Source organism: Rutilus rutilus (genome assembly GCF_951802725.1).
Source record: "Rutilus rutilus genome assembly, chromosome: 4".
Lineage (NCBI taxonomy): Eukaryota > Metazoa > Chordata > Actinopteri > Cypriniformes > Leuciscidae > Rutilus > Rutilus rutilus.
In genome coordinates this window covers 12,770,752-12,797,934 of record NC_140212.1, presented here as the reverse complement: position 1 = coordinate 12,797,934, position 27,183 = coordinate 12,770,752, and the positions used below count along the sequence as shown (strand labels likewise).

Below are 27,183 nucleotides of genomic sequence, written 5' to 3'. Positions count from 1 at the left end.
CAAAAAGACAGTAGACATATTCAACATCTGCTGCTGCATTTATTGAACAAAACTTGTTTTGGAGGTATGAAAGTAAATTTTTTCATGAGATATATTTTTGTCATACTGTCCTGACATTTTGTCTGAATTAATCAAAACTTACTTAGTTTGAATTATTGTTTTGTTGACTTCTAAATGACATGGTTAGCATGTGTCAAAGTCAGTGTGTCTAGCAGGCGCATGATGTTCTGTCGTGGCTGATAGGGTTGGGGACGGTTGCAACAAGTTATAAATTGCATGTTTAATAAAAGTTTGTTGCATTTCAAATTGTTCAATTCTTCCTGTCTGACACTGAAATATGGAGAGATTGAATAGCATCTGTAACACCTGCACACTGAATCTATGTAGGCCTATGTTCTACACATAAACAAACAAAACTCAATAACTGTTATTTAATAAATATGACTAAATAAATAAATTATAGGCTACAATAATATTATTGAAATAAATAATACTATAATAGTATAGTAGGCCTAAAACCGTTAATATTTTCTGAATTCTATCTTAAGTTAATTAATGAAATTTAAGATATTTTTAACATGTTGCAACCATCCCTGGGTTGTGTTGCAACTGTCCCCTGGGTTGGGGTCAGCTGCAACATTTGGCTTCTTCCATTCAAATAAATACTGTGAGCGATATGTCATATATAATCATCTTAAAATGATAAATTGCAAGTTTAATATATACAAATTTGGTTGGTCTAGCTAGCTCAAATAGTCTCTGAGTAACTGAGAGAAATGCAAAAAGTGTTGCAGCTGTCCCCGGTCTCCCCTATTGTGGACTAGAGTATGTGTGTATTGGATGTTGTTTGGGGTGTGCGTGTGTTTTTGTGTCATTTGTGTGCGTTCGGGGTGGAAGCATCTGTTTATGTTGTTATCACTGACATTTTTTCGGTGATGCACTGCAGACGTTTGGCTCTCTTGGGTTTCTTTAAAACTTCCATCTTTCAGCTGCAGAGGAGAAAAGGCTTGCTTGTTTTTACTGTATTTTACTGATCCAAAATATGAATGCGTTAGCTGGTGCTGATAGGTGCAAATAGGTATTTAGTCTTGCCTTTGTCCTAAATACAAGATCAATTTAATTGAGAAGCAACATTGTGCAAGATATTAACCTGTTTTCAGATAATAATATATATATGTTTTCAGATATATGCTGGGTTTCCATGTTTTATGGGGACTTTCCATTGACATAATGGTTTTTATACAGTATAAATGGTATATTCTATACCCTTACACTAACCTTACCCCTAAACCTACCCATCACAGAAAACTTGATGCATTTTTACATTTTCAAAAAACGTCAATTAGTGTGATTTATAAGCTTTTTCCTCATGGGGACCCCATAACGTACGGTTTACCAGGACCACAGACACACACACACACACACACACACACACACACACACAAAAACAACTGCAGAAATTCCATACTACGTTTGCAAGCTTGACGAGACTGGTAAAGACATCACATTTTACTGTCTATCAGGATTTGTCCATAGAAATTTTTCTCACAAAATACACTCAAATACAAACTCACACTTATGATTGTTTTTCTCCGAAAACATGTTTGAGCCCATTAGTTTGGTTAATTTGATTTTCTCACACACTTAAAACATTTAGACGACAAACGCCCCCATGCAGGAAATTTGGAGCCTTAGAATCCAGCCAACCTCTGCTCTGACACATCACATCTTTTGTATTTGAACACAAAATTACCAGATAAAATCAATTCAAGCATTTTTTAAAAACAAACAAAAATAAAAAAAAGTAGGTGACATTAGACAGAATGTGAATAATTCAGGCTGTCAGGCTGTTTTAATCTGTCCTCAAATCCAACAAAAGACAATATTTCACATAATTCATTCATTTATTCATGAAAAAAGACTATAGTAAAACCATATGTACATTCAAAAAATGTTCCTGGGGGGAAAAATCCTCTAACCAGTAACACTCCAGTTGAAAAGTTAAAAGACATTGTGGTGAACTGCAACAAAAGCAAAGTCTCACATCATTATCATTTTTTTTTTTTTTTTTGTTATTACTTTGTAAAGGTTTATTATGTGTTTTGTTTTCTTGTATGTTCTCGCATGTACAAGGATTTCTTCGGGTCTCTGGGTTCCTTTAGTTAGGGACTGTTGGATTTATAAGCAGGTTTGTGTGGGGTTCTGCTGGGTTTTGCCTGGTTTGACATGGATTTTATGGCTCTTTTTGGGCTCTTATGACTGAGTTGGCAGCAGTAAAAGCTGTTTGGTGTCTGATGGAAGCTATAAATCAAAACCAGACTGAACCAGAGAAACTGACACTGGATCAGCCCACTTAAAGAAAAGCAGTCTGACTCTGACTCGACCACCAACATACCAGATTTTAAGTAATTAATTGCATGAAATTGTAGTTTAATAACTGAGGATAAAGTTTAGTGGTTTGTTAAATTGGTAATTGAGTTACGTAAATAGCAATGCGGTCTGTCATCTGTCACATCTTGGCCCTCTTGAATTTCAGTACAACAAATATACATTTACAAAGATGCCAAGGAGATTACACACATCCTGCACACAATTTGGTTGTAAAATCCAATTGTACTGAGTTTGGCAAGTCTTGCTAATAAATGTAAAGCTTTGAATGCTTGCTAAGTATGCTACACATACAGGCGGGGATATAATCATACAAATAATAACAACACAAATCTAAAAGAAAGTGTGTAGACAAGGAGGTAAGAGGACATTCCGTACCGCCCATACTTCCACAGCTGTGTTTTGTCTTAAGGCCTTGATTTCAGATGTGGGGTCTGTGTGCTTCTCTTTAGTGATTGTGGTCGGTGATACAGGGATTAGATTAGAGGAGCTTTTAATGACAGCCGTCATCCGTTTCACAAAACCAGACTGATTTAATGTTTTTTAAATAAATCACATATAAATCAGTGAACAAAACATAGCCTTAAACTCACAAATATTTCAGCAGTGGCGTGTAACGCAGTCACTCCTATTAGCCACTTTGGCGGATTGAATTTCACATATAATATCTAAATTTTTCTATTGTAGTCTTTTAAAAAAAAGGCATCTGAAATAATAAACTAAGTGCAATGTAGTGTTAAAAAAATTATGAATTATGACCGAAATATCTGAAACACTTCTAAGACACGATACCAGCTGAGCTTTCTCGCTCTCTCATCTCTCCAACAGCGAGTTGACACACTATCATTTTCGAACTAAATTAAGTTCTTTTTCACTGCTTATTGTGCTTAAACTATCAAATACACACAAAATAATGTCAAAATGCCGGTCTTGGCGAGTATTCACGTATGTTTTAAGTTAAACAGTTGAGAAAGAAAATGCATGCATAACAGTATAATGGATCTGTGTGTCAGATCTTAAAGTGACAGCTGCCTAATATACCTGCTGCCACATTATGAGATAATATTAAAAATATCTATATGGCAGTTATTTCCCCATGGTATCAATGTCAAAACTGTGGCCAGTAAAAATGCTGATTGGCTAGTAATTTTGGAAAAACCACTATAGCCACAGTGGCTGGTGAGCAAAAAAGTTAATGTCAAGCAATGTCAAAGAATACTTTATAATACTTTTTCTAATGAAACACAACAAAAGGTGGCTAGACTTTATAGTTTTGATTTGATTGAATATCTCTAACAAAGTTGGTTGTGTTCATATACACTCACCTAAAGGATTATTAGGAACACCTGTTCTATTTCTCATTAATGCAATTATCTAATCAACCAATCACATGGCAGTTGCTTCAATGCATTTAGGGGTGTGGTCCTGGTCAAGACAATCTCCTGAACTCCAAACTGAATGTCAGAATGGGAAAGAAAGGTGATTTAAGCAATTTTGAGCGTGGCATGGTTGTTGGTGCCAGACGGGCCGGTCTGAGTATTTCACAATCTGCTCAGTAACTGGGATTTTCACGCACAACCATTTCTAGGGTTTACAAAGAATGGTGTGAAAAGGGAAAAACATCCAGTATGCGGCAGTCCTGTGGGCGAAAATGCCTTGTTGATGCTAGAGGTCAGAGGAGAATGGGCCGACTGATTCAAGCTGATAGAAGAGCAACTTTGACTGAAATAACCACTCGTTACAACCGAGGTATGCAGCAAAGCATTTGTGAAGCCACAACACGCACAACCTTGAGGCGGATGGGCTACAACAGCAGAAGACCCCACCGGGTACCACTCATCTCCACTACAAATAGGAAAAAGAGGCTACAATTTGCACGAGCTCACCAAAATTGGACAGTTGAAGACTGGAAAAATGTTGCCTGGTCTGATGAGTCTCGATTTCTGTTGAGACATTCAGATGGTAGAGTCAGAATTTGGCGTAAACAGAATGAGAACATGGATCCATCATGCCTTGTTACCACTGTGCAGGCTGGTGGTGGTGGTGTAATGGTGTGGGGGATGTTTTCTTGGCACACTTTAGGCCCCTTAGTGCCAATTGGGCATCGTTTAAATGCCACGGCCTACCTGAGCATTGTTTCTGACCATGTCCATCCCTTTATGACCACCATGTACCCATCCTCTGATGGCTACTTCCAGCAGGATAATGCACCATGTCACAAAGCTCAAATCATTTCAAATTGGTTTCTTGAACATGACAATGAGTTCACTGTACTAAAATGGCCCCCACAGTCACCAGATCTCAACCCAATAGAGCATCTTTGGGATGTGGTGGAACGGGAGCTTCGTGCCCTGGATGTGCATCCCACAAATCTCCATCAACTGCAAGATGCTATCCTATCAATATGGGCCAACATTTCTAAAGAATGCTTTCAGCACCTTGTTGAATCAATGCCACGTAGAATTAAGGCAGTTCTGAAGGCGAAAGGGGGTCAAACACAGTATTAGTATGGTGTTCCTAATAATCCTTTAGGTGAGTGTAGAACACTTACAATGTTTTGGGTTGCAATACGTTCTTGTCGCAGTGAGGATGAAGATGAAGATGCATATTTCTGACAATATGACATACATGATGAGGAGAGACAAGAGGAATTTTAACATTCATAAATGAGTAAAAACAAAACAAAATGAGTAATTAATGTGTTTCTCATCCGTGTAACTGGACCCTAAAGCAAGACTTTCCATTGAGTGCTCTTAACTAATGACATTGTATTGTTTATTGTACTATAGTGATTTATTAAATTATTGGATTATGTTCGGTGTGTCAGTGACATTGATTGAATGTTGATATCTTTTGTCTTTTTGTTATGTTTTTCTTTTTTCTCTTGCTCCTCATCTTGTTCCAGCTGTTCAGCGGTTCCAGAAGCAGAAAAGGTTCATATTTCTCTTCGCTTCTCCATCGTGGTTTGGTCAGGTCTCTGCTTGCAGGTTCTGATGATTTTAACAGACTCTGACCTCCCTTTTCAGATGCATTCATCACGTCTCTCGTCTGGTCTGCAGATCGGTATAAATGCCAAGCATAAGGCAGACAGAGCTGCTTCAATCTTGCCACTCTTTACTTGAACCAGTTCTGAGATTGAATCCAGATTGCTTGCAAAAAGTTGAGTCATAGGTCCCGATTACACTTTGCATTGTGTAACTAACCTCTGAATGACGTGGGATCTCACACAACTTACTTTTATAACAATGATTCAAAGCCTTTGTCAGGTCAGGATGTCTACAGGAAATTTTAATGTGAGTACATGGTTTTCACGGGCCCAATTTATGGGTGGCTGACGTGAAATATTCTTTGGAAAGATTGCATGTCCTTCAGTGTGACATGCTATATGGTATGTAAAACTATTTTAGATGCTTAATTTAACACTTTATACCATGCAAGTATATGTATATACAGTACCAGTCAAAAGTTTGGAAACATTACTATTTTTTATGTTTTTGAAAGAAGTCTCTTATGCTCATCAAGCCTGCAGTAAAAAAATAATAAAAAAATAATAAAAAAAACCAGTAATATTATGAAATATTATTACAATTTAAAATAATGGTTCTCTTTTTTAATATATTTTAAAATGTAATTTATTTTTGTGATGCAAAGCTGAATTTTCATCAGCAAGTACTCCAGTCTTTGGTGTCTTATGACCCTTCAGAAATCATTCTAATATGATGATTTGATACTCAGTTATTATCAATGATGGAAACAGTTGTGCTGTTTAATATATTTTTTTGGAATACTTTTTTCAGGATTCATTGATGAGTAAAACGTTAACAGCATTTATTCATAAAAACAGCATTTATTCAAAATAAAAACATTTCTAACAATATAAATCGTTACCATCACCTTTTAGCAATTTAACGCATCCTTGTTGAATTAAAGTACTAATTTCTTTAAAAAAAGAAGAAGTTATTGTTCCCAAACTTTTGAACGGTAGTGTATATTGTTACAAAAGATTTCTATTCTAAATAAATACAGTTCTTTTTAACTTTTATTCATCAAATAATCTGAAAAAAGTATCTCAGGTTATAAAAAAAATATTAAGCAGCACAACTGTTTCCAACATTGATCATAAAATCAGCATATTAGAATGATTTCTGAGGATCATAAGACAGCAAAGACTGGAGTACTTGCTGATGAAAATTCAGCTTTGCATCACAAAAAAATAAATTACATTTTAAAGTATATTAAAAAAGAGAACCATTATTTTAAATTGTAATAATATTTCATAATATTACTGTTTTTTTTTTTTTTTTTTTTTTTTTACTGCAGGCTTGATGAGCATAAGAGACTTCTTTCAAAAACATTAAAAATAGTAACGTTTCCAAACTTTTGACTGGTACTGTATATATATATATATATATATATATATATTTATATATATATATATGTGTGTGTGTGTGCATATATATGTGCCTTTTCCCCTTTGGTCTTAAAGCCATGCATAGCCAATAACTTCCTCTCATCCATTTGACTAATAGTGTAATAGTTTCCACATTAGGGTTTATAGCTTGTGTGTGTATGTAGACATGCAGCCAAACAGCTATTGAGACCAGCAGGGACCCTTGTGTCAACTATCCTTTAGAGAGTACTGGTGGTGTTAAACATAAACTCATGCAACAGCTGTAACCTGCTTTGATCCCATTGGTTCATTATGAAACAGACAGAAATCAGATTTGCAGAGGGTCAAAAAAATCACAGTCATTCATTCATTTGCCAGCAAAAACGTCCCAGCAGTGAATAATTCAGCATCATTAAGTGCATCGGTTCTCAAGTGAGAAGTCGTGACCCAAAAAGTTTGTAGAAAGAAAGAAAATCATATTTTTTTGTTGGTCAGCGTCAAAGACGTCAAACTTTCGGCGCAAATTCATGTGTCACTTGGTAGAAGCTCTACAATGAAGCAAATGCAATATGATCAGGTTGCGTGACATGTCCTCATTCTCCGAAAACCAAGAACAAAACTACTCAAGGTAAAAGAAAAGAAAATCAGACTATATTAAATACAGATTCATGTGCGGTGAGCAAGGGAGAGAAAAGAGAGAGAAGGACAGAATGTGAAGCGGGTAAATAGGAGGGTGTGGGTCACACAAAAGTGTCTGAGTTTTATGTGGACATTTGGCCTCAGGTTTACTGGCCAGATTCTCTGACTCTGAGCTCAGCCCAAGGCAGATGGCCGGAGGAGATGATGAACAGTCATCAATCTGCATCCTCCACTGATCTGACGCCACATCACACTCTCCAGCTTTCCGATAATGAGCACACAGTGTCTCCAAACCTCCTGTCCCTATTATAGCTGACAAATAGCTCAGGGTCAGTCAGAAGAATTTTTAAAACCATAGTACTTTTTCAGCACCGATAACGTCGGAAACCGTCTGGTCCAAACTCATTGGTGATTTTAGACCTTATTTAGGGGTCTTGATGAGCATTTAATGCTATCCGACTAACAATTGTTTACATATTGAATGAAAAAATTACATGAGCAAGAACAACCATTTGGCAATTGACATTGATAATTGTCATATTAATGGATAATTAATTAATTAATCATGATATGAAGTATTCCCATCCAAACATATTCCCATCCAAAATGTAAATTTTTACCAGCAGAAAAACCTGATTCTTTGTCACAGTTGAATGACGTTATTTTTTACTTGAATTATATCTCATTTGTGATCAGATCTTCATACGCTTTTCAAATGGCCAGTAATGCAGGGCATCCAGTGGTGTGATAAATCGCTGTCGGTGTGAATGAGGCTTGAGACTGAAATCCTAATCACCCCTTTCTAAAACGTACAGCTTATCTTTCCTGTCTCCTGAAAATGTGCCAGAAAAGCTCAAAAGCTGATTTAGGAGAATTGACTCGTACCAATTCAACAGTCTTTCAGTTTCGACAGAAAAAGAGAGAAAGTCAGGCAAGTGTAGAATAACCGAAATAAAGAAAGACACAGAGAGAAGAAAAACTGGGTCTTGATTTCAGTAACTAGCTGAACTCAGCCAACTCCTCCTTCTCCATTCTGGGTTCCTCATTTGCACATTCAATGCTCTTCCATGCCCTGTTACTCAGTACAAATAAACAAGCTTAATAAGGATTTGGGAATGCTGTACGTGTGTATGTGTGGTTGAGGTTACGGGTCACTGAAAAAGTTTCTTGTTTCAAAAGAAACAAAAGTACGGTGGGTGGAAAGGAGGGGAATGTTTCCACCACGCAAAAAAGCAGCGTGAAGTCCGCCGAAAGGGTACGCGAGAGGGAGGGAGACGCTTTTGTTGTATCCAGAACTCCCTATCTTTACCAGATGACACAGTATGGGAGCCCGCCAATGCCTGTATAGTCCCAGCCTCTCGTCTCCAAAACTTTTTTCCCCCTCGTTCCAATTGCTTTTGGATCGCTCCAGACCGGGGGAAGTTCTTCTCCAATTGTCTCATTTGAAAGGGGACGAAGAAATCAAACCCCTCCCTCTCTCCTGTTCTTCCCTCCCTCCCTCCTTCCCTCCTTCACTCGTCCTCTCTCTCTCCCTCTCTGTCCTTCTCTCCATCCCCTCCCCCCTGACAGAGCACACCTGCCTGATCTTGGCTGCAGGCGTCCACACAACGATCAGCCCTCGGCCTGCCGCGCTGCACATCGGCTCCAGCCCTCTCTGGATTTGCGGATCTTCGTCTACGCGCTCCTGTACGTACAGGTAAGATCAGCTCACCGCAAGCTTTCCTGTTAACTCCTCTGAGTGCTGAAAAGTAGGGATTGTGATTGAGATAACAGACTGACCGTCTCATAGAGAGGTTGACGGTTTGCACTGATGAAAGTGGGTATAACCCCTCGGGAATCTGCGGTTTGGTGGTTCTGCAGATCATTAAAGGTTGGTGCAGAAATGAGGACTTTGCATTGGTTTGGCTGTTTGCTTGAAGCTTTTAAGTGAAGTTTTCAATGAATTTGATTCCTTCTGGGACATTCTAGATTTAATATTTCAGATATAGTGCAATTGAGAGAATACAGAAGTTAAAAAATACCTTTCTTTTGAAGCTCCCTGTATATTTGTACATTGTTAATAGCTATGGATGGGTTGCATGTGGATTAAGGTCATGTTTGCATTCTGATGGAAAACCATCATTTGTATTTCAAGCCAGAAAAAGTGAATGTTCATGCAAATTGATTGCCGATTTGATTTGTTGTTCAGTTTGAGAGGACAGGACATTTTCTGTCTTTTCCAAATTGCGACAAGTTCCCTGCTCTGTGAAATCCCTCACACACACTCACTGTTGTGAAAAAGCCATCTTTTCGTGTGCTCTAACTCTCACTGCTTCGTCCTGACTTTTCCATCCCAGTTTTTCTTCCTTTTGTGCACCACTTGGCATTTAGAGAGAGTTCATGTAAGGCCTGAAAACACTAGAGGATTTCTAACAGCGCTCTCCTCGGATAGACCTGTCTGGAGAGATGTTTTGTCCTCTGGCCTCGCTCTGCGTCTGCTTGCCTCCACTCGCTCAAAGTCGCATCCCAAACTCTTTATTCATGGCGTGGAAGCCAAAGTGCCTTGAGCCATATCGGCTGAAGGATGAAAGCGCTCTGAAGGAGAAAAGAGAGAGATGGAGAGAGTGAGAGCGTGGGACTGGTGTCTCATTAATCCTTTAATGATATAGCTTCCTTCCAATTGTAGGCAAGTTTGACAAGGCACTTCCTGGTAATCCCACCACAAAATTCCCAGCTAACTCAAAACATTCGGAAGGGGGAGAGGAAGAGGTGGTCGAAGGTTTAGACGCATTCAATGTGCGTGAATTGGGACACTTTGTGATCTTGAGATGACACTTTGTCTAAACTATCAATTCATGGGTGCCATTATAATGAAAAACTTTATTTGTCTTTTGTTGGGTTTAGGGATTGGGGCTAGGGTTAGAAAATTTTTTACTTCTTTTTTTTTTTTTGGCTTACAACTTTCATTAATTGTGAACAGAACCCACATGCACAGTTTGTACCATGACAGGAAACCCTCTCTTCCTCCCTTCAAAGACAGCATCCTCAGGCCATCCTCAGGCCATGCAAAAAGTATTCTTTGGAAGCCAAAGGTCTCCATTGGATTCAAACTATGTGATGTTAGAAAGATAGAGTCAATAAATGGTAGCCATGCTGGTCATTGTCTGCTTTTCCCCTCTTTTATTTACTTTTAACCCATTGAGGAAAGGAAATGGGAGCTTTGGACCAAAGTCAAAGACTAAATTTGTTGTCTTCAAGGACATTACAGTCATGGTCTTTTTTTTTTTTTCATTCATTTTCTTATTAGCCAAAATAATCAGCCGTCCCACAGCATATAATTGCTTATTCGATATCTGAAGGACTTTTTGTGACTTTCGAGGTAGGTTCTTTTGAGGAAGAAACTTTTTTGATGGGTTTAACCATGGTTTTGATCTGTGAGAAAGTCTAATTGTGTGGCAGTGGCTTTGGAGTTTGGTTTAGTGGTCTGGAACCAGTTTGACCGCAGAGAGCAGAGTGGTAAAAACCCTTGTATGCTGGTGTAGTCCAGGAGTGCAGTTTGCTGAGCTGAATAATAAGTCCTCATATTTCGTTTTTTGCCCTTTTTTGTGCTTTTGTTTTGATATGTGACTCATTGGAATGAGCAGATAATTACATTTCTGAAACATTCTCTCGGTGTTTGGGGAATTCTGGGTATTTTAGAGCTTTTAGTGGGCGAATGCTTTCATAAATAAGAGGCAATTTTCAGGGTGTTTGATAAGATTGGACCGTCTGTGTTTTTATGTTTTAAAATGGAGGGAGCAAGGGAGCACATATGTTTTAAATGTCCTGTAGCCTGTAAATGCCTTTCTGTGAGTTATTGCTGAAAGGAGCAGCAGGTCAGTGTGTGTGTGTGTGTGTGTGTGTGTGTGAGAGAGTGTGAACACGGAAAGTAAGATAAGTAGCTGTATTACATTTTCAATATGCAACTTATACTATTTAATGATTGCTTACTACCAAATGAATGCATTTTTTTCTTGTTTTAGGCAACAAATCTCCCTTTATATATATATATATATATATTTTTTTTTTTTTTTCAGAAAACAATACTTTGGAGATTTATCTTGATTTAGAATGGAATGTTTAGATATTTTGCTGAAAAACAAGACAATAGTAAGAGTTGTTATATGGCAATGAAGTTAATTGCAACAGGTAATTATAATTTGTACAAGTTACATGTTCTACTACTACTACTACTACTATTACTACTACAATTTACAGTAATAAACAGTTAACATGAATATTGTAATCTGAGTTTGCTCACATGACCTCATCTCCACCACGCTATCCCATAAATCACTTGTTCTGTTTGGATAAGCCAACCTTTCTAAGACACAATGCAGTCTGAATGATACAGTACAGAACTATAATTACTGAACAAACTAATGTCCCAATTCTGTAACATAAACCACCTGTAGTGGAGCAGTCTTGAGATTAAACTCAAATGTATTTATACAGTATATCAGCTATTTATATTAGCTGTGATGTCAGTCTACACTGCCAGATTATGTATTACTATACGTAAATAATACGTTCTATCAAAACAGGTCCCCATGTCTTTGGCTCTCAAATCAATCTTATTTAAGTATGTTTGCATACATCAAGACAAAATTGGTTGATTGAAGGAGAAAAAGAGAAAACTAGACGTTTCAACCCTCCCTTTAAATCAGACCTGCTGTGACACAACCCAGACCTGAAAACAGAGTGAAAACAAGGACATGCATGGAGAAAGAGAGAATTTGAGAACGTGGAAATTTTCCTTTCTCCTCTTGATTATTAAAAGCCCACATTTATAAGACCAGAAACAGGCCAGTGCTGATTCTGGATTCTGTGAAGCACTTCAGCTGGATCAGACTGTTGCCTGACCCGCAGATGGAGAGAAATCAAATCCGAGGGCCTGTAACAGCCTGGCAGAAGCTGATAGTTAGGCACAGAACTGCGTCTGTGAAAAAGCACTTCTCAAGTTTATTTAAACTCAGTCCTGATAATCGTTGACACATTGAGGCTTTCCATTGGTTCCTGCTGAGAAGATACAGACATAGCATCCTTCCTGTTGAGTTGGTCTTTCTCTTTGATGGGATCTGCGGATCCAAGTAGAGAGTGAATTGAGCCAATTAAACCAGCCATAAATTTTTCTTACCAGCTATGAAACTATTTTGCATTATTTGTAAAAAAAAAAAAAAAAAAAAAAAAATTACATTATTTGACAATGTATAAAAACATAATGTACAGTTGTGTACAAATATTTTTTTAAATATTTTAAAATCTAAAAATATATAGATTTTTTCCCCCAATATTTATATAAAATAAAATATTAGAAATCACACAGAATGACACCATTATACTGATGTTGATGACATTAAAGATATTTAATTAATCACATTTGGTTAAATACAATGAATCAGAAAAATGATTTCATATTCGTAGGTTTCTGAAGTTGTTTATACGCAAAATGCTTACGTAGATGCAATATTAATAATTAATGTTTGTGTGCTTCAACCCCGATTTACCTACGAATACCTCCTTTTTATGAGATCATGTTCACACATTGTGATGTTCCTAATATATTTGTTTTGGTGGTTGGCACATAAAGTTTTATGTTGAAGTTCCTTATGAAGTTACCAATTTGTTAGTCTTGCGTCGCCAGACTTTCAGACTAATGGCAATAGGTCTCCATCGAAGCTTCCATTGGCCAAGAACCGCCCAAGAGGACGTCTGACCGACACGTAAAGTTACCAATCACAGTTTGTTTTGTTTCCGCGTCATGTTTAGGAGTGTGAAAATAAATAGTTGATGTCCCTACAATAACAGACCGGCGTGCATCAACTAAATTATTCATTTAATAACAATGGTGCCGCAAACTTCACATACTTTTGAAAATCCAGCGTTTAGTTGATCCTGATAAGCGCTCATTGTCACAGTTGTAAACGCGATGGCTTTCTTTTTCCATGAGGGGGTTTGGCATCACAACAGCTTTGTTTTACGTTAAAGAATGCTACACACACGCCTCCCGGAAATCCTGTATTATTCAACCAATCAGATGACGACTTCGAACCTCCTGAAGTGTTTCCCATTTCGTGCGCCTTATGCATGAGCCTTTCAGCCAACGGTCCAGGGCGTGATGACTGAGACTACCAATTTATTTGTTCGCTAAAAGACAAGTTTTGTGATTGACGCATGTGAACTTTGGACCCTGCCTACACTTTCCCAACAACGGCATGACACCATCAATCTGTCTTGTCTGTTTGCCTGGCTCTCATAGCAGCCTGTGGTTTGTTGACAGGACGCAACTCAAATGCAGCAACAGCTTCCCATGATCCCCCTTCAAACAGAATCGCTCGTGGTGACAGCCTGTAATGCTCAAAGGGCTTTTCATTCTGCTGACCAGGACCCGAGACTCTAAACTCTTACTATGGCATCATTCCTGCTGGGAATGCATATTGAAGAAGGGGTTCACGCAGCTCAACTGGTAGAGAATGGCACAAAGCATGGGTTCAATTCCCAGGGACGCACGTACATAAAACAACCTTAAATGTAAATCTACGAAAAGCTTAAATGTTAAAGGGCACAGAGATTCTGCAATGTGTTTGCTCAAAGCGTCTCATTGCCTACTGGGTCAAAGGTAATTAAAGGTGTCTAAGGGGATGGATATTGTATCCAGGCCTGAAAACGTAACATTACATTAAATAGCATGTCTAAATGAAGGTCAGTAAGTTGTTGTTTTGAAATGGTGTTGAATAAAACTACAATTTCTTATTGTTTCTCTAGAAACATGAATACTGGTTGTGGTTGAGCTGAAGGAACCTCAGAAAATGGTTTCACATTGCTCTCATGTGATACAAATCAACAGTAACAAGGAATCTAAGGCTGAAGGTCACTTGCCATGCATTGCAGGAGTAACCTTTTTCCATTTTTTACTGAATAGGACTTGTAGGAGTTTGAAACATCTGATTAATTTTCTTAGGTTTATGAAGTTTGTCTTTTGAGACAAATGTTTGGATCTACACTCCATTTGCTTGTAGATATTGGCTATCTATCTATAGTGATAGTGAAATACTGATTATCCATGTTTCCAACAGAAGCCTTTCACGGTTCCTCAATGGAATAGGTCTGCACTAAGATTAAATGTGTGTATAACTGTCTCCTACTGCTTGAGGATTTAGGAAAAGGAAGTCGTCTTTTCCCGAAGGTTGTCAAGGTCAGTTTCTGGGTTTCCAGAGTTTAACAACGAAGGCACAGTGGTTATTCACTGTGCAAGTGACGTGGCCGCCCGGAGGATTTGAACTACTGTAATTATGCCGTATGTTGATTACATGGACCTGATATGACCCTGAAAAGACGAACTGGGCTCTGGGAGTTACTGTACCTACTTTACAATTTCCCCGTCATTCAACGAAGTTCAGCTTCTCCTCAGACATATGTTTATGTGTGGGCTCGTGGACAACTTTGTGCACTTTCTCTGAGATGGTTTTATTTTTCCTGACCGGAGGCATGAATGAGTTTGGTCAACCCAGGTCAACTTTCAACAGTTTTCACAAATATAGAGTGCAGGGTTGTCCTTTTAACAGTTTATGGCAGGGGTTTTCAAACTGGGATCCAGGGACCCACAGGGCGCTTCATGGAATATTTAAATCACTTTTATAGAATTTGATAGTATTACGGGTTCATTTTGCTTTCTAAAGACTGTTTGCTTAATAATGAGAATAAGCACAATTCATTTATTGTATTCACAATTTATTGATTTATTTGATTATTCAACAGTCATTACTCCAGTGTCACATGATCCTTCTGAAATCATTCTAATATGCTGATTTGATGCTCAAGAGACATTTATTATTATTTATTATAATATTTTTCTGTGAACTGCAATACAAATTTTTTAGGATTCTTTGCTGAATAGAACGTTCAAAAGAACTAAATTTATTGGACAAAATCTGTCACTTTTGATCAATTTAATGCATTCTTGCTGAATAAATGTATTCATTTCTTTCAAAAATGCCCCAAACTTCAGAATAATACTGTATTTTATGCCAATGTGAGTCCCTCGCAAGGAGATCATATTTCAAGTCCTAGGTAAAAAGTTTGGAAACTCCTGGTTTACCGCATTTGATTTAATGGTTTGATTCTCTTCATTACAAATGCCAGTAGTGATTAAAAATGCATTTTTAGGAATAATTAAGGAGAATTTTAAATACCTTATTTCAACCCATGAGGTTCTGTTCTTAATATAATTAATATTTTGTTAACTCCTTATTTTATTAAATGTATAGTAATGCATTTAGTCATATGAAGCCAACCATCAGTCTAACACCATGAAAAGTTGCAGCAATAGCCAGCAGAGACCTCTACTCTAATATGCCTACATTTGACCCCTGACCTCTCCTCTGCCTAGTTATAACCCACATTGCTCAGTCACATTCATGCACTCTACATCTGTCATTTGACTTTTGACCTCTCACCATCACAGATCCAGCATATCACCCCTCACCTTTAACCCCTTCTCTTCTCCATTTTACCTTCTAGGCCTTCATCAGCAACATGAAATCGGCCTGTCTCTCCCTGCTTTTGGTGTCCGTATGCTGGGCTCTGCCCTTCCGTCAGTCCGGCTTTATGGACTTCATGATGGAGGACGAACCGGGCTCAGGAGATGAAAGGTTGCCTGCGACTCGTAAACCACCCATGCAGACACCACCTTTTTTACCCGATGGACCTGAGGGACCTGTCTGCCCCTTCCGATGCCAGTGTCATCTGCGAGTGGCCCAGTGTTCTGATCTAGGTAAACACTTTGTGACACTAGACTAGACTGCTTGATGACAGCTGCATATGTTCTATGTGATTTTCTTTTAACCATTATCACTATGTTTCTGACTGGATTTGGGCAACAATGTAAAATGATCAACGGCAACAACAAACTTGTTGACTTTATTAATAAACCCACAGACCGGCCACAGTTTGTTTGTTATCCATCTGATAGCCTACATAATGTTTATAAAACTTGAAAATACTTTCTCGATCTAGCAAGCTGTAATTTAATACCCTAGCAACCACGCGGAACACCCAAGCAACTGTCTTGCTACACCCTAGCAACCATGCAGAACACCTGATGTCAGTTTTTTCATGGCATAAACTGTAAAAGGCCAAGCAGCCATGAACAAAACCTCTCTCTTTGTTTGATCTGCCCATTGTTGAGTCACCATTGAATTACTTATGTCGCTTTTTCAAAACTACTTTAAATGTTTTCATATGCTGTTAACTGCACTCACTTCCATAGACGACTAGGCATTAACCTCCAGACGGCTGCCTCATTTTCCTAATTGAATCCCCAGGCATGTGTGTAATGCTTGAGAAAGGCTGTTCTTTTATCAGGCTCCTTCCAACGATTTCCACTTCTCTTCCTGTAAAGCTGCCCTGTCCACCGAGTCACTGTGATTTACGCAGAAAAGAGCAATAGAAACAAAAGAGTGATATAGTTACAAAGAGTCGACTGATCCTTCTGAAATGTTCTCCGATTGTTTTAACTAAGTTTTATTGTCTTCGTCATAAGATCTCTTTTTATTTCTCTACCCTTCTATCCCGTAATTCAATGTAATTGAGTTGCTGAAGCATGTTGTCTCTGTTAGGACAGCCTTTTCTTACAGGAAATTACTCAGAGGACTGTTTGATAGGCAGAACGTCTGTTTGGAAAGAAATACTGTTGACCAGGCAAAACGAGAACAGCAATTCTCAGAAAGGGCCAATTCCATTCTTTCGTAACATCAACACTCAACTCCAGTTGAAATGGACAGAGAAAGAACGAGAACGAAAATGGGATTGAGAACAAGGACAAATAAAAAAAGAAGACCAAAGAGGAGACCTCCAGCTCTCATCTGCTCCGCGGGTCTTTTGGCTTGAAACAGACCTGGAAAAGAAGAGAGGGAGGGAGGGAGAGAGGGAGGGAGGGAGGGAGGGAGGGGGAAAGGTGTGCCGACAGGCCTGTTCTCCATCTAACTTCACCTCTTTCCAGTGAAATATGTGACCCAGTTTATACAGCTCTGCAGCTGCAGGGAAAACCGTCTGGAAATAATGCCAGAACCCAAGAACAACCAATGGCAAAATTGAGTTTGTCTAGGAAAGTTTGATTAAGAGCCTGCTTGTGTTTTTGCTTGCTAACCAATTTTTGGGACCAGTTCATAGTTCGAATTACAGGGGGTACTGGGGGGTCCCCAAAGGGACAGAAATATCAGTTTTGGGGGGGTCAGATAATTTTTCTGATATTGTGAAAAAATATAATTACAGTTACAATACAAGTCAACTCCTATTTTCACTGTAGGAACATTTTAATGTAAAGCGATTTCAGACACCCCTATTGTGGACCGTACCATTTTTAACCACCGTGACTAGAAGCAACGGAGATAGAGAACGACTTCAACTTCTCAAGCAAGTGTCAACGTTGAATGACAAAATGCTAGTTTCATAAAGTATCATTCTTTTCAACATTCCTTATTTGTATATTCAAAAATATTTAAAATAATCTAATTTAATACAGTTATAATTTTTCAATGTAAATTATTTAATTTTATTGGTAACAGCCTAGTGTCTAATTATTTTAATTGAATATATTTATCAAATTTAAGAATTTGAAATGAAAGATGGAGCATACATTTAATAAAATTAGGGGAAAATGCCCTTTATAAAGGTACACAAAATTATTCTGAGTGTTTTCAAACAGTGATGTAATGAAACATTGACAATTTAAGATTGAAGAGAGTAAAGCCTCTGTTTAGGCTATTAAGTAAATGTTCATTTTAAATCAGCCTACTTCAGTGTGATATGTTACCATATTATCATACTTAACACTAAGAATTTGAATAATTGTAATGTGATGATCAGATGCGGATATCTAAATCAAAGAATATGGGCGGTTTGCGGGTGGATTATTTATTTTTAATAGTGGATTCGGGTGACTCAAAGTGCACCAGATTAATGAGTTTATCTTTAAAATGTACAACATTTTCTTCCCCCGGCATGCCCCCAGACCCCCCTAGAGATACCAAGCTCCACCAACAAAAAAATGTGAGAAACACATTAGGCTATATGATGATGTACAAAAAACACATTTAATTATCTTATTATTAAAATACATTATTATGATTTTAACACCTCCGCCTCATTTTGAGCCAGGGCAAACTCTGAAATAGGCAATAGGCTTCTTGTAAAGGTATTACTTTTACTAGTAATTAGAATGGTATTTCAGTGCACTTAACTTCTAACTTTTGGGAGTTGTTCAAAACAGTTCTCTTTTGGATATATAATAACAATGAGATATTGTGTAGCCTACTGATTATCAGTTTGTCGCATGTTTAGACCTTGTATGTGTGTTGCACTTGCACAACACATGTTGCACTTGGCGATCACGGTGGGGATTGATATGGTAGTGGACCATGATGGTCATAGAAGAAGTGAAGGAGCAGTACCCCCCAATTGTGGTGGGGTAATTCACACTCTGGACCAGTTGATATCAGTTTAGTACATGTATTTCTCATTCGAAAGTGGGTTAAGTGAACAATATTCATTAGGTGCTTTTACACCAGGTAGTTATAGAAACTATAGGAAGCCACCAGGGCGGTTCCCCTGAGAACTAAATATTCCCCTATGGCCAATTTCCCGGTTGCATTCACACCTCCAGTAGGAAGCGACCGACAACGACGTCATTTAAACGCAGAATTCAACAGCGTCAACAACTGGAGAATGGAGGACGCTGTGATCGGAGCTGTTATTCAACACATCGGGCTGTGTTATTTTGTTGTGTCGTGGGATTCATGATAACTGAAATGAAATATAGACGTATAAGTAATGCGATGGAAAGAGCAAAAAGGAGGGCTAAGAGGCGAGTTTAAAAATGGCGGCTGCTGTTTCATATGGCATGTGTTCGACCAATCAACGTACACTTACGTCACTGGTAGTTCCTATTGTGCTTGGTTAGTCCCTACTCTGAAGTAGGAGCTAGTTTAGTATTCTCAAAAAGCGTTCCTTGTAAATTCGTTCCCAGTTCCTCCGGTGTGAACACGCCAAAAAGTGCGTACTTCCGTTTATGAATAACTAACTATGAAAAGGTTCCTCTGGTGCAAAAGCCGCTATTTTTTGAATGTTCACGGTGTAGAGAAACATGGAAGTGTGACTTATTTTGTGGATTAAACAGCATCTCATGTTTCTCATTTTTATTCTTCTCACCAATATAAGGAACGAGTTTAGCATCCGTGGGCCTGTTAACGATGGCTTTGTGTTATTCTCTGCTCTTGATTTTGATTCAGTTGCTGATTTCAGTGGTTAAGTAATATTTTTAACCACAGAGGACCATTTTCTTTTAAATAGTTTCATATGTTTGTCCCATAAGGGTTGCCAATGAGCTGCACGTTCTGAATATCTTATTGCCATTTGGGTTTAATTTTAAAACGGTTAACTCCGATTTTGATTTTCCCCCAAAGATTTTATGATGTTCTTTTTATTGCTTTTTGGATTACATACTGATAATATACTCCATAATAAAACTCTCTTTGACCTACATTGATTGCTGTGATTTTAGCTGAGATGTGTAGCCACTGGAAAATGAGACTAAACAGAGGAGAACGAAAAGAACATGTGTGAGACATCTCGACAGCATTGATATGTCCAGCTGTGATCTCTGGGTCCTCTGTCCTGTGGTTATATAATTAACATATTCTTAAAATGTTTATACACATGCACTGATGAGGAAACTCACCGCAAAACAAGACCAAACAATGTTTGTGTGAGGTTCTGCCTAAAGAGCTTTTAGAGTTGGTAAAGCAGATATATTTATGTTTATGTATGTGGATATGTGTTTACCTTATTTTTCCTATGTTTGAAACTAAAAAGCTTTTGGACTGTAAATGTATGAATTTAATTTGTTAATGAGAAAATGTTTAATTTTTTTTGGAAATGTTTTGATTCAAACAAAGTGTGCTATTTTTATTTAAAATATATGCCATTTGTTTCGATATTTTTGTTAATATAATGCAAAGACATTCATAAATATGAAAGTGTTTCTTAAGTGTCTAAATACTTTTTGTTGTTTCCATGTAGCCTGGTCTGCAGCACATTAAATGAAAGCTGCGTCATGTTGTCCAATGTTGGCAAAATCAAATTCCCCCTTTGTGGAAATGTTATGTCAGCTTTTGCAATTGACAGCATCATACAGCATGTATAATCCTTCCAAGAAAAACTGTGAGATATCTGGCATAACAGCTGTCTATGATCAACTCAATGAACCTTCAGAACTGTTTCGAAACACTAAAACGTATGTGAACCATCATCATAACTCACTGATGTGCTGCACTTTTTTTACTGTGTTACTTAAGCTCTTGCCCTTAAAATTGATTGGTCCAAAGTCCCTTAAAATTGATTGGTCCAAAGTCCAACTGCATATTCATCATTCAGACTTTTTAGAAGTCTATAGAGCCCTCTTTTTCCTTATTTATTTTGGTTCAATGTTTAAAGTGCTTTAGTACTCACTAGACTTGTCTGCTCAGACCATGTAGCTCTGGAAATTATTTTATTTTTTAACTTGTTTATTAATTTAATCATTTCGATTTTGAGAATAGAAATGTAGACATGATATTATTTATAATTTGTGTCCCTTTAGCCTTGGTCCAGACATTTCTTAGAAACTTCTTCTCTTATTACACATGTAGAATGGTATAGCTCATAAAAGTTATATAAACAGTTTAATCTATACAATGATGGCTGAAGCTCATCGAAAACCAATACCAGTCCAGTCCAGCATTCTTTCTGCCATTTAGTACCAGAATTTACTCTTGAAGTATTTGTTGGTGTTGGACCAGGATTCATATGTCCACAGCTGATTTGATTTCAAAGTAGATTCTAGCCATAAAAACCCAGATTAGCTCTTATCCCATTTCATCAGTGTCATTTTTCTTACTACTTGCGTTTTGTGTTTCTCAGGTCTGAAGAACGTTCCAGAAAAAATTCCAATTGATTCCACTCTCCTGGATTTGCAGAACAACAAGATCTCAGAGATCAGAGAAAACGACCTCAAAGGCCTGAAGAGTCTCCAAGTGAGATATTCAATTACTCACTCTCTCCCTTGTTCTCTTTTTTGAACCACATTTTCTTTAATTCCCTAAATTGGATCGTAGTAGCAATGACATTTCTCAATCCCCCTTAAAGTCCTCACAGGACAAAATCCTATTTAACTCTGATACGTTTTAAGACCAATTGGCTACTCTCCACCTGATAACTTGAAATGACAGCGTGATGTTTTTTCCACGACCTTACGCTTCCACGCTATTTAACACAAGGAACATATGTCCAAATTTTCAAATAAAAGCCATTTGTGAACCTTGTTTCACATAAAAGAAATTCTACACTAAAAGCAATTCTTTTCCCAAAAAACAAATGCTTGAGCAGCGCTGAAAAACACTCCAGAGAAAACACTTCAACACTGTTTGTCTGCCAAAATGTGGAACTGGGTGCTAAAACTATGCGTTGCAACCACAGCGATCTTTGAAGGCAAATATCTGCGCCTATTTTTCGAAAACACTGCAAAAATTCTCTGGAGAGCTTCAGAGACACTTTACGAAATGCCGCTTGGGGAAAACTTATGATCCGGAATGTGAAATCCTCTGTGTTTCCCATCCAGAAAACAGCTCTCAGTGTGAAATGTGTCATTCCCAGGTGCACAAGTGTAATGATTCACTTTTGGAGCGGATCCATTGTTCAGCCTCCTGAACTTCAATAAATATACAGCCTCCCGTCGAGGGCCCTTTGCTATTTCTCGCTTTCCAAGCTCAACATTCACATGGCGCCTGGATCTGTTAGGCGCCAATGAGCGATGAATGCAAACAGAACAGAGAGTGAGAAAATGTTGCCAAAATGCTATGTGAGCCGTCGCTATTTAATTATCACAGTGAAAATAAATGAAGATTTTTATGTGCTGGAATGTACTATAGATTATAGCAAGCAGCTAGTGACCTTTTTATGACTGAATATCAGGGGTGAAAAGTGTTTGTCACACAAACACTAAAAGGTTTCAGGTTGATCAACTGAAATTGTGTGCATTTAAACACTAATAACTATAAACTATAATATTTGCAGTCATACAAATGCCATAAAGTTCCTTTTTTCCCCCTTCAGACACTCATCTTGGTCAACAATAAGATCACCATTATTCATGCAAAGGCCTTTTCTTCTCTGATCAATCTGGAGAGACTCTACCTGTCCAAGAACCTTCTGAAGGACGTTCCTGCAAACATACCGAAAAGCCTCCAGGAGCTGCGCATTCACGAGAACCAGATTAACAAGATAAAGAAGACCTCCTTCTCCGGCATGGCCAATGTCATCGTCATGGGTATGGATTTTTGTCTGTGCTGCCTAGAAAACCATCAGTGGAGTGGTCTCTTTGTTATATAAATTAAAACATCAATCATCAGTTTTATAAATATTATGTATGCAGGCTCGGTTTCAGTCTTATTTAATTTAATTTAATTTAATTTAATTTAATTTAATTTAATTTAATTTACTTTACTTTACTTTACTTTACTTTACTTTTATTTTATTTGATTTTATTTTATTTTATTTTATTTTATTTTATTTATTTTATTTTATTTTATTTTATTTTATTTTATTTTATTTTATTTTATTTTATTTTATTTTATTTTATTTATTATCCTGCACTTAAAGGAAATAGCACGTAACGTATAAAAGCATCAGTCACCATTAAATCAGCAGTGTAAAAATGTTGCATTTCTATGTATATCTAACTGTGAACTAATGCGCATTTTGACTGTGTCCCATTCCAGAGCTGGGCTCTAACCCTCTGAGTAGCTCTGGAGTTGATAATGGTGCTTTTGCTGATCTGAAGAGGGTCTCTTACATACGAATTGCTGACACCAACATCACTACCATTCCCAAAGGTACAGAATCATCCCTATTGTGAATGACGATGGATATCCCTTTCACTTCAGTGAATCAATACAACAAATTAATCTGTGTCAAAAATGTCCAGGTCTGCCCAGCTCTCTTTTTGAACTTCACTTGGATGGAAACAAGATCACTAAAGTGACCGCAGACAGTCTGAAGGGCCTGAAGAACCTGTCCAAGTAAATACATCTTTCTCCTTAATACATTTCTCATTTTGTTGTGCAAACAACCAGTTGAATTTCTTGCATGGCAGACTTAAAGAGGCTGGACAGAAATGGCTCTGTATAGCTGAAAACCTGACTCAGCGTGTGATACAGGGGAAATAATAATTCAGATTTCATTAGGTGTGTTTAGAATTTGCATGAGAACAGCTTAGTTGGAGGTGATGGTTGACTCACACACCTTGTGAGACTCAAACACCATGACATCATTGCATGGATCAGTTTGCTTTGGAACACACAGAGAAATAAGAACATTCATTACACAGATTTTCCACTGTTCATGCCGAGACTGAATCACAGCTGAGTTGTTATAGAGTATTGACTCTAATACTAACCGCTGTATAAGAAGACTGGAAGATTGTTTTGCAGCTTAATTCTGATTATATTTGATGAGGGAAGTCAATAATATAGGTAGAATTGTTTCTTTATTTAGCAAAACAGCACTGAGAATGTATCTGTGTTTAGTCTTTTTACTTTATAAATGTTTCGTTTTCTAGTATTAAAGATATTAATACTTTTATTCAGCAAGGATGCAATAAATTGATCAAAAGTGAAATTAAAGACATTTATAATGTTACAAAAGATTTCCATCTTAGACAAATGCTGTTCTTTCATTAAAAATGTATCATGATTTCCACAGAAATATTAAGCGTTTTCGACATTGATGATAATAATAGGAAATGTTTCATGAGCATCGGATTTCTGAAGGATCATGTGACACTGAAGACTGAAGTCATGATGCTGAAAATTCAGCTTTGCATCACAGGAATAAATTACATTTTAAAAAATATTAAAATAGAAAACAGTTAATTCAAATTGTAATAATATTTCACAATATTACTGCATTTTCAGACTTCTTCCAAAGAGACTTTTTTCAAAAAATGCTCAACATTTTTGAGCAATAATGTAGGCTTTTTTGTAGTTTTAGTTTTTTTTTTTTTTTTTAGTTAATGAAAATTAGTTTTAGCTTTCATTTGCATTAATAATAATATCACTGTGTGTTTTCAGGCTTGGTTTAAGCCATAATGAGATCAGTGTGGTGGAGAACGGCTCTCTGGCCAATGTGCCTCACCTGAGGGAACTTCACCTGGACAATAACGCGCTCACTACGATCCCGTCCGGCCTGCCAGAACACAAATACATTCAGGTGAGAGATCCCGCTCAAGTTAACACCATTTCCACATATCTTTAAAGTCAGCATGAAACAGAAGTCGCGATAGTCTTTTCTTCCCTCGTAAGATCGTATATCCGAGTGAAACGGCTTTTAGAACAAGACAAAAAATGTAGAGGCGGGACTTGATTTTGTCCATAGGGAATTGATTGGATGGTTGTGGTTTGCTATTGCTGTATTTGATTTCATGGTGACTTTAAGTCGCACATTGTCACGCTCTCATTCTGAATTCCAGGTGATCTACCTTCACGCCAACAAGATTGCCACTGTGGGAACCGAGGACTTCTGCCCACCCGGCTATAATACAAAGAAGGCCATGTACTCGGGCATTAGCCTGTTCAGTAATCCAGTGCCCTATTGGGAGGTCCAGCCAATCACCTTCCGCTGTGTCTTCGACCGCTCGGCCATTCAACTGGGCAACTACAGGAAGAAATAGAGCGTCCAATCAGACGGCTCAGTCACTGTTTTTATCCCGCCCCTTCCTGTCTGGCCTAATCCTTTCAAGCACATAACTTAGTCTGAATGTCATATCTCAGTTAACTCGAAATAAACTACAATTCCATTTTCAACATGCACTTTACTGGACAGATATCACATGATACTTTCAAATAGCCAAATGCATATCAGTATTGTACTGAACATACAAAAATGTGTTGAAATTGTACGAAGTTTCGCAAAAAAAGAAAATGAAATAAAGTAAAGCCATGACCACTTAGAATATCCAATAGCGCAAATCGCCCAGACGAAATGATCTTTCTCGAAGGTCCGTCTCGGATCTTCAGGACCTAAGCCATGTTCTTCTATGTTTTCCGCTGGCCTGCGGAGCGGGCAGCAAGGGGTTAACAATTAACAAAAGCTTGTATGCTAGAATGTACTCAGTTATTACTTTCCGTGTAGCGCTACTTCAGATTGTGCTGTTAAAAATCATTGGTTCCCTCGTAATCAGTTGAAATGGGAGAAAACAGGGAGCTGGGCTGTACGAGTTTCTCTTCGTCTCAATGTTTCGGTGACATTTGTGCTCATTAGTTTCCTTGGATCCCGTCTGCTCTGCCCAGGTCAACATAGCGCTTCGAGATGTAGAATACACTATTGTCATTTCCACGAAAACGATTCCCCCGACGTATACGCATGCTTTTTCTACTCAGCTTCTCAAAGACTGTGGTGTTTTGTGCGAGTGTGCGTGTTTTCTTTCTTTTTTTTTGTGTTTGTTGATCGTCTGTGTTTCAGTCTGGAAGGATCGGGAGGGAGACGGCGGACATGGACACCTCCTGCTTTCATGAGAGTCATGAATGTCTCTTGTATAGACGCTGTATATAAATGCTGTATAAAAGAATCCTATCAATGCTTTGAAGCACAAGCACTTACAGTAGTTTGGACTTTAATATATCGGCAATAAAGGTAATCCCTTTCTCTCTCTCTTTCTCTCTCTCTGTCCAATGAGGGCTCCGACACAGGTGTCTTGTGAACCAAATAAACAGTCAAATCTCTCACCATGCTTTCTGGGAACTTTCACTGGGTGGTTTAATGGGCTTTTTTCATGCACAGGGTTGGTTTTCAGGTGAATGAATTTGAATGATACCTCAAAATAACACAAGGCAAACTTTCTTGGATGGATGCTACAGTCGCAGAAGACCTTGAAATGCTACGGTAAAAATGTCACGTTCGGGTGCTAGTTCTGGTTTCTTTCTCTACCAAAACTGTTTGAACTGATGTGTTTGTGTCATTCATATGAATTATACAGCCTTTGCTCAAGTTCAAACACTAAGCACAAAATTATATATATATATTTCAATATTATAGCACTTTTAGGGATCCATTCCAAAGTCAATCCAAGGAACAAAGGTTTCCAGAGCCTTTCATGTGGCTGTTTTATTACTTAAAACACAAGTTTTATATGGGGGAAATTTTTTAGTATGAAAATATTTGTTCATTTTAAATCCTTTTAATTGTGTGGTTTAATTTCCTTTAATTCATCTCAACGTTCTATTTTTTTTTCTTTGAATGGCAGCTTTTTAAAATATCAGTTCTTATTGTGTGTCCTCTCAAATACACCACTGCAGGGTTGACCATAAACAGACTTTATGAGAAAAATAGTCACGAGTCTCTCTAAACACAGGGATTAGCTGTTAGGATGTTTGTTAATAGTAGCTTTTGAGAAGATGAAAAAGATATTAGGCCCATATAATTTCCTGATTGGATAATGACAGCCTCTAGCCAATATATGCTTATGAAATCAGACACTTCAAAGGATGGAATGGAAATGCTGAAAATATCATAAGTGAAGATCATATTTGGCTTAGGTGCGTTTTTTATCAACTATGAAGAGCACTATGTAATGGCAAGACACTGAACATTAACAACAGCAAAAAATAAAAACATTCAAGTAAGTAATAGCCTACTTTAATACTGTTATACATCAGTTT

General features: G+C 37.7%; 1 protein-coding gene across 3 annotated transcripts; it reads left to right on the top strand.

Annotated features, from left to right (window-relative positions):
• On the top strand, nucleotides 1–26,250 carry LOC311289390 (decorin-like). 3 transcript variants are annotated; one of them, XM_084407385.1, is made up of 9 exons: nucleotides 1–64; nucleotides 8,987–9,103; nucleotides 15,956–16,208; nucleotides 21,392–21,504; nucleotides 22,583–22,796; nucleotides 23,248–23,361; nucleotides 23,454–23,547; nucleotides 24,598–24,736; nucleotides 24,996–26,250. In XM_084407385.1, exons 3-9 carry the CDS (start codon nucleotides 15,971–15,973, stop codon nucleotides 25,194–25,196), a joined length of 1,113 nt encoding a protein of 370 aa, XP_084263511.1. In that variant the 5' UTR covers nucleotides 1–64; nucleotides 8,987–9,103; nucleotides 15,956–15,970; the 3' UTR covers nucleotides 25,197–26,250. The 3 variants fall into 3 exon arrangements, with proteins under 3 accessions (XP_084263511.1, XP_084263510.1, XP_084263512.1); XM_084407384.1 differs by having other exon boundaries at nucleotides 8,987–9,113; XM_084407386.1 differs by lacking the exon at nucleotides 8,987–9,103 and having other exon boundaries at nucleotides 15–64.
• Nucleotides 26,251–27,183: the final 933 nt, after the last annotated feature.

What these genes read in the sequence shown, in the direction of transcription:
- LOC311289390 (XM_084407385.1), top strand. Translation starts at nt 15,971, where the DNA reads ATGAAATCGGCCTGTCTCTCCCTGCTTTTGGTGTCCGTATGCTGGGCT. An exon ending in AAGGCCTGAAGAGTCTCCAA is followed by an intron (nt 21,505 to 22,582) that starts GTGAGATATTCA and finishes TTCCCCCTTCAG; the next exon opens with ACACTCATCTTGGTCAACAA. An exon ending in GGCCTGAAGAACCTGTCCAA is followed by an intron (nt 23,548 to 24,597) that starts GTAAATACATCT and finishes GTGTGTTTTCAG; the next exon opens with GCTTGGTTTAAGCCATAATG.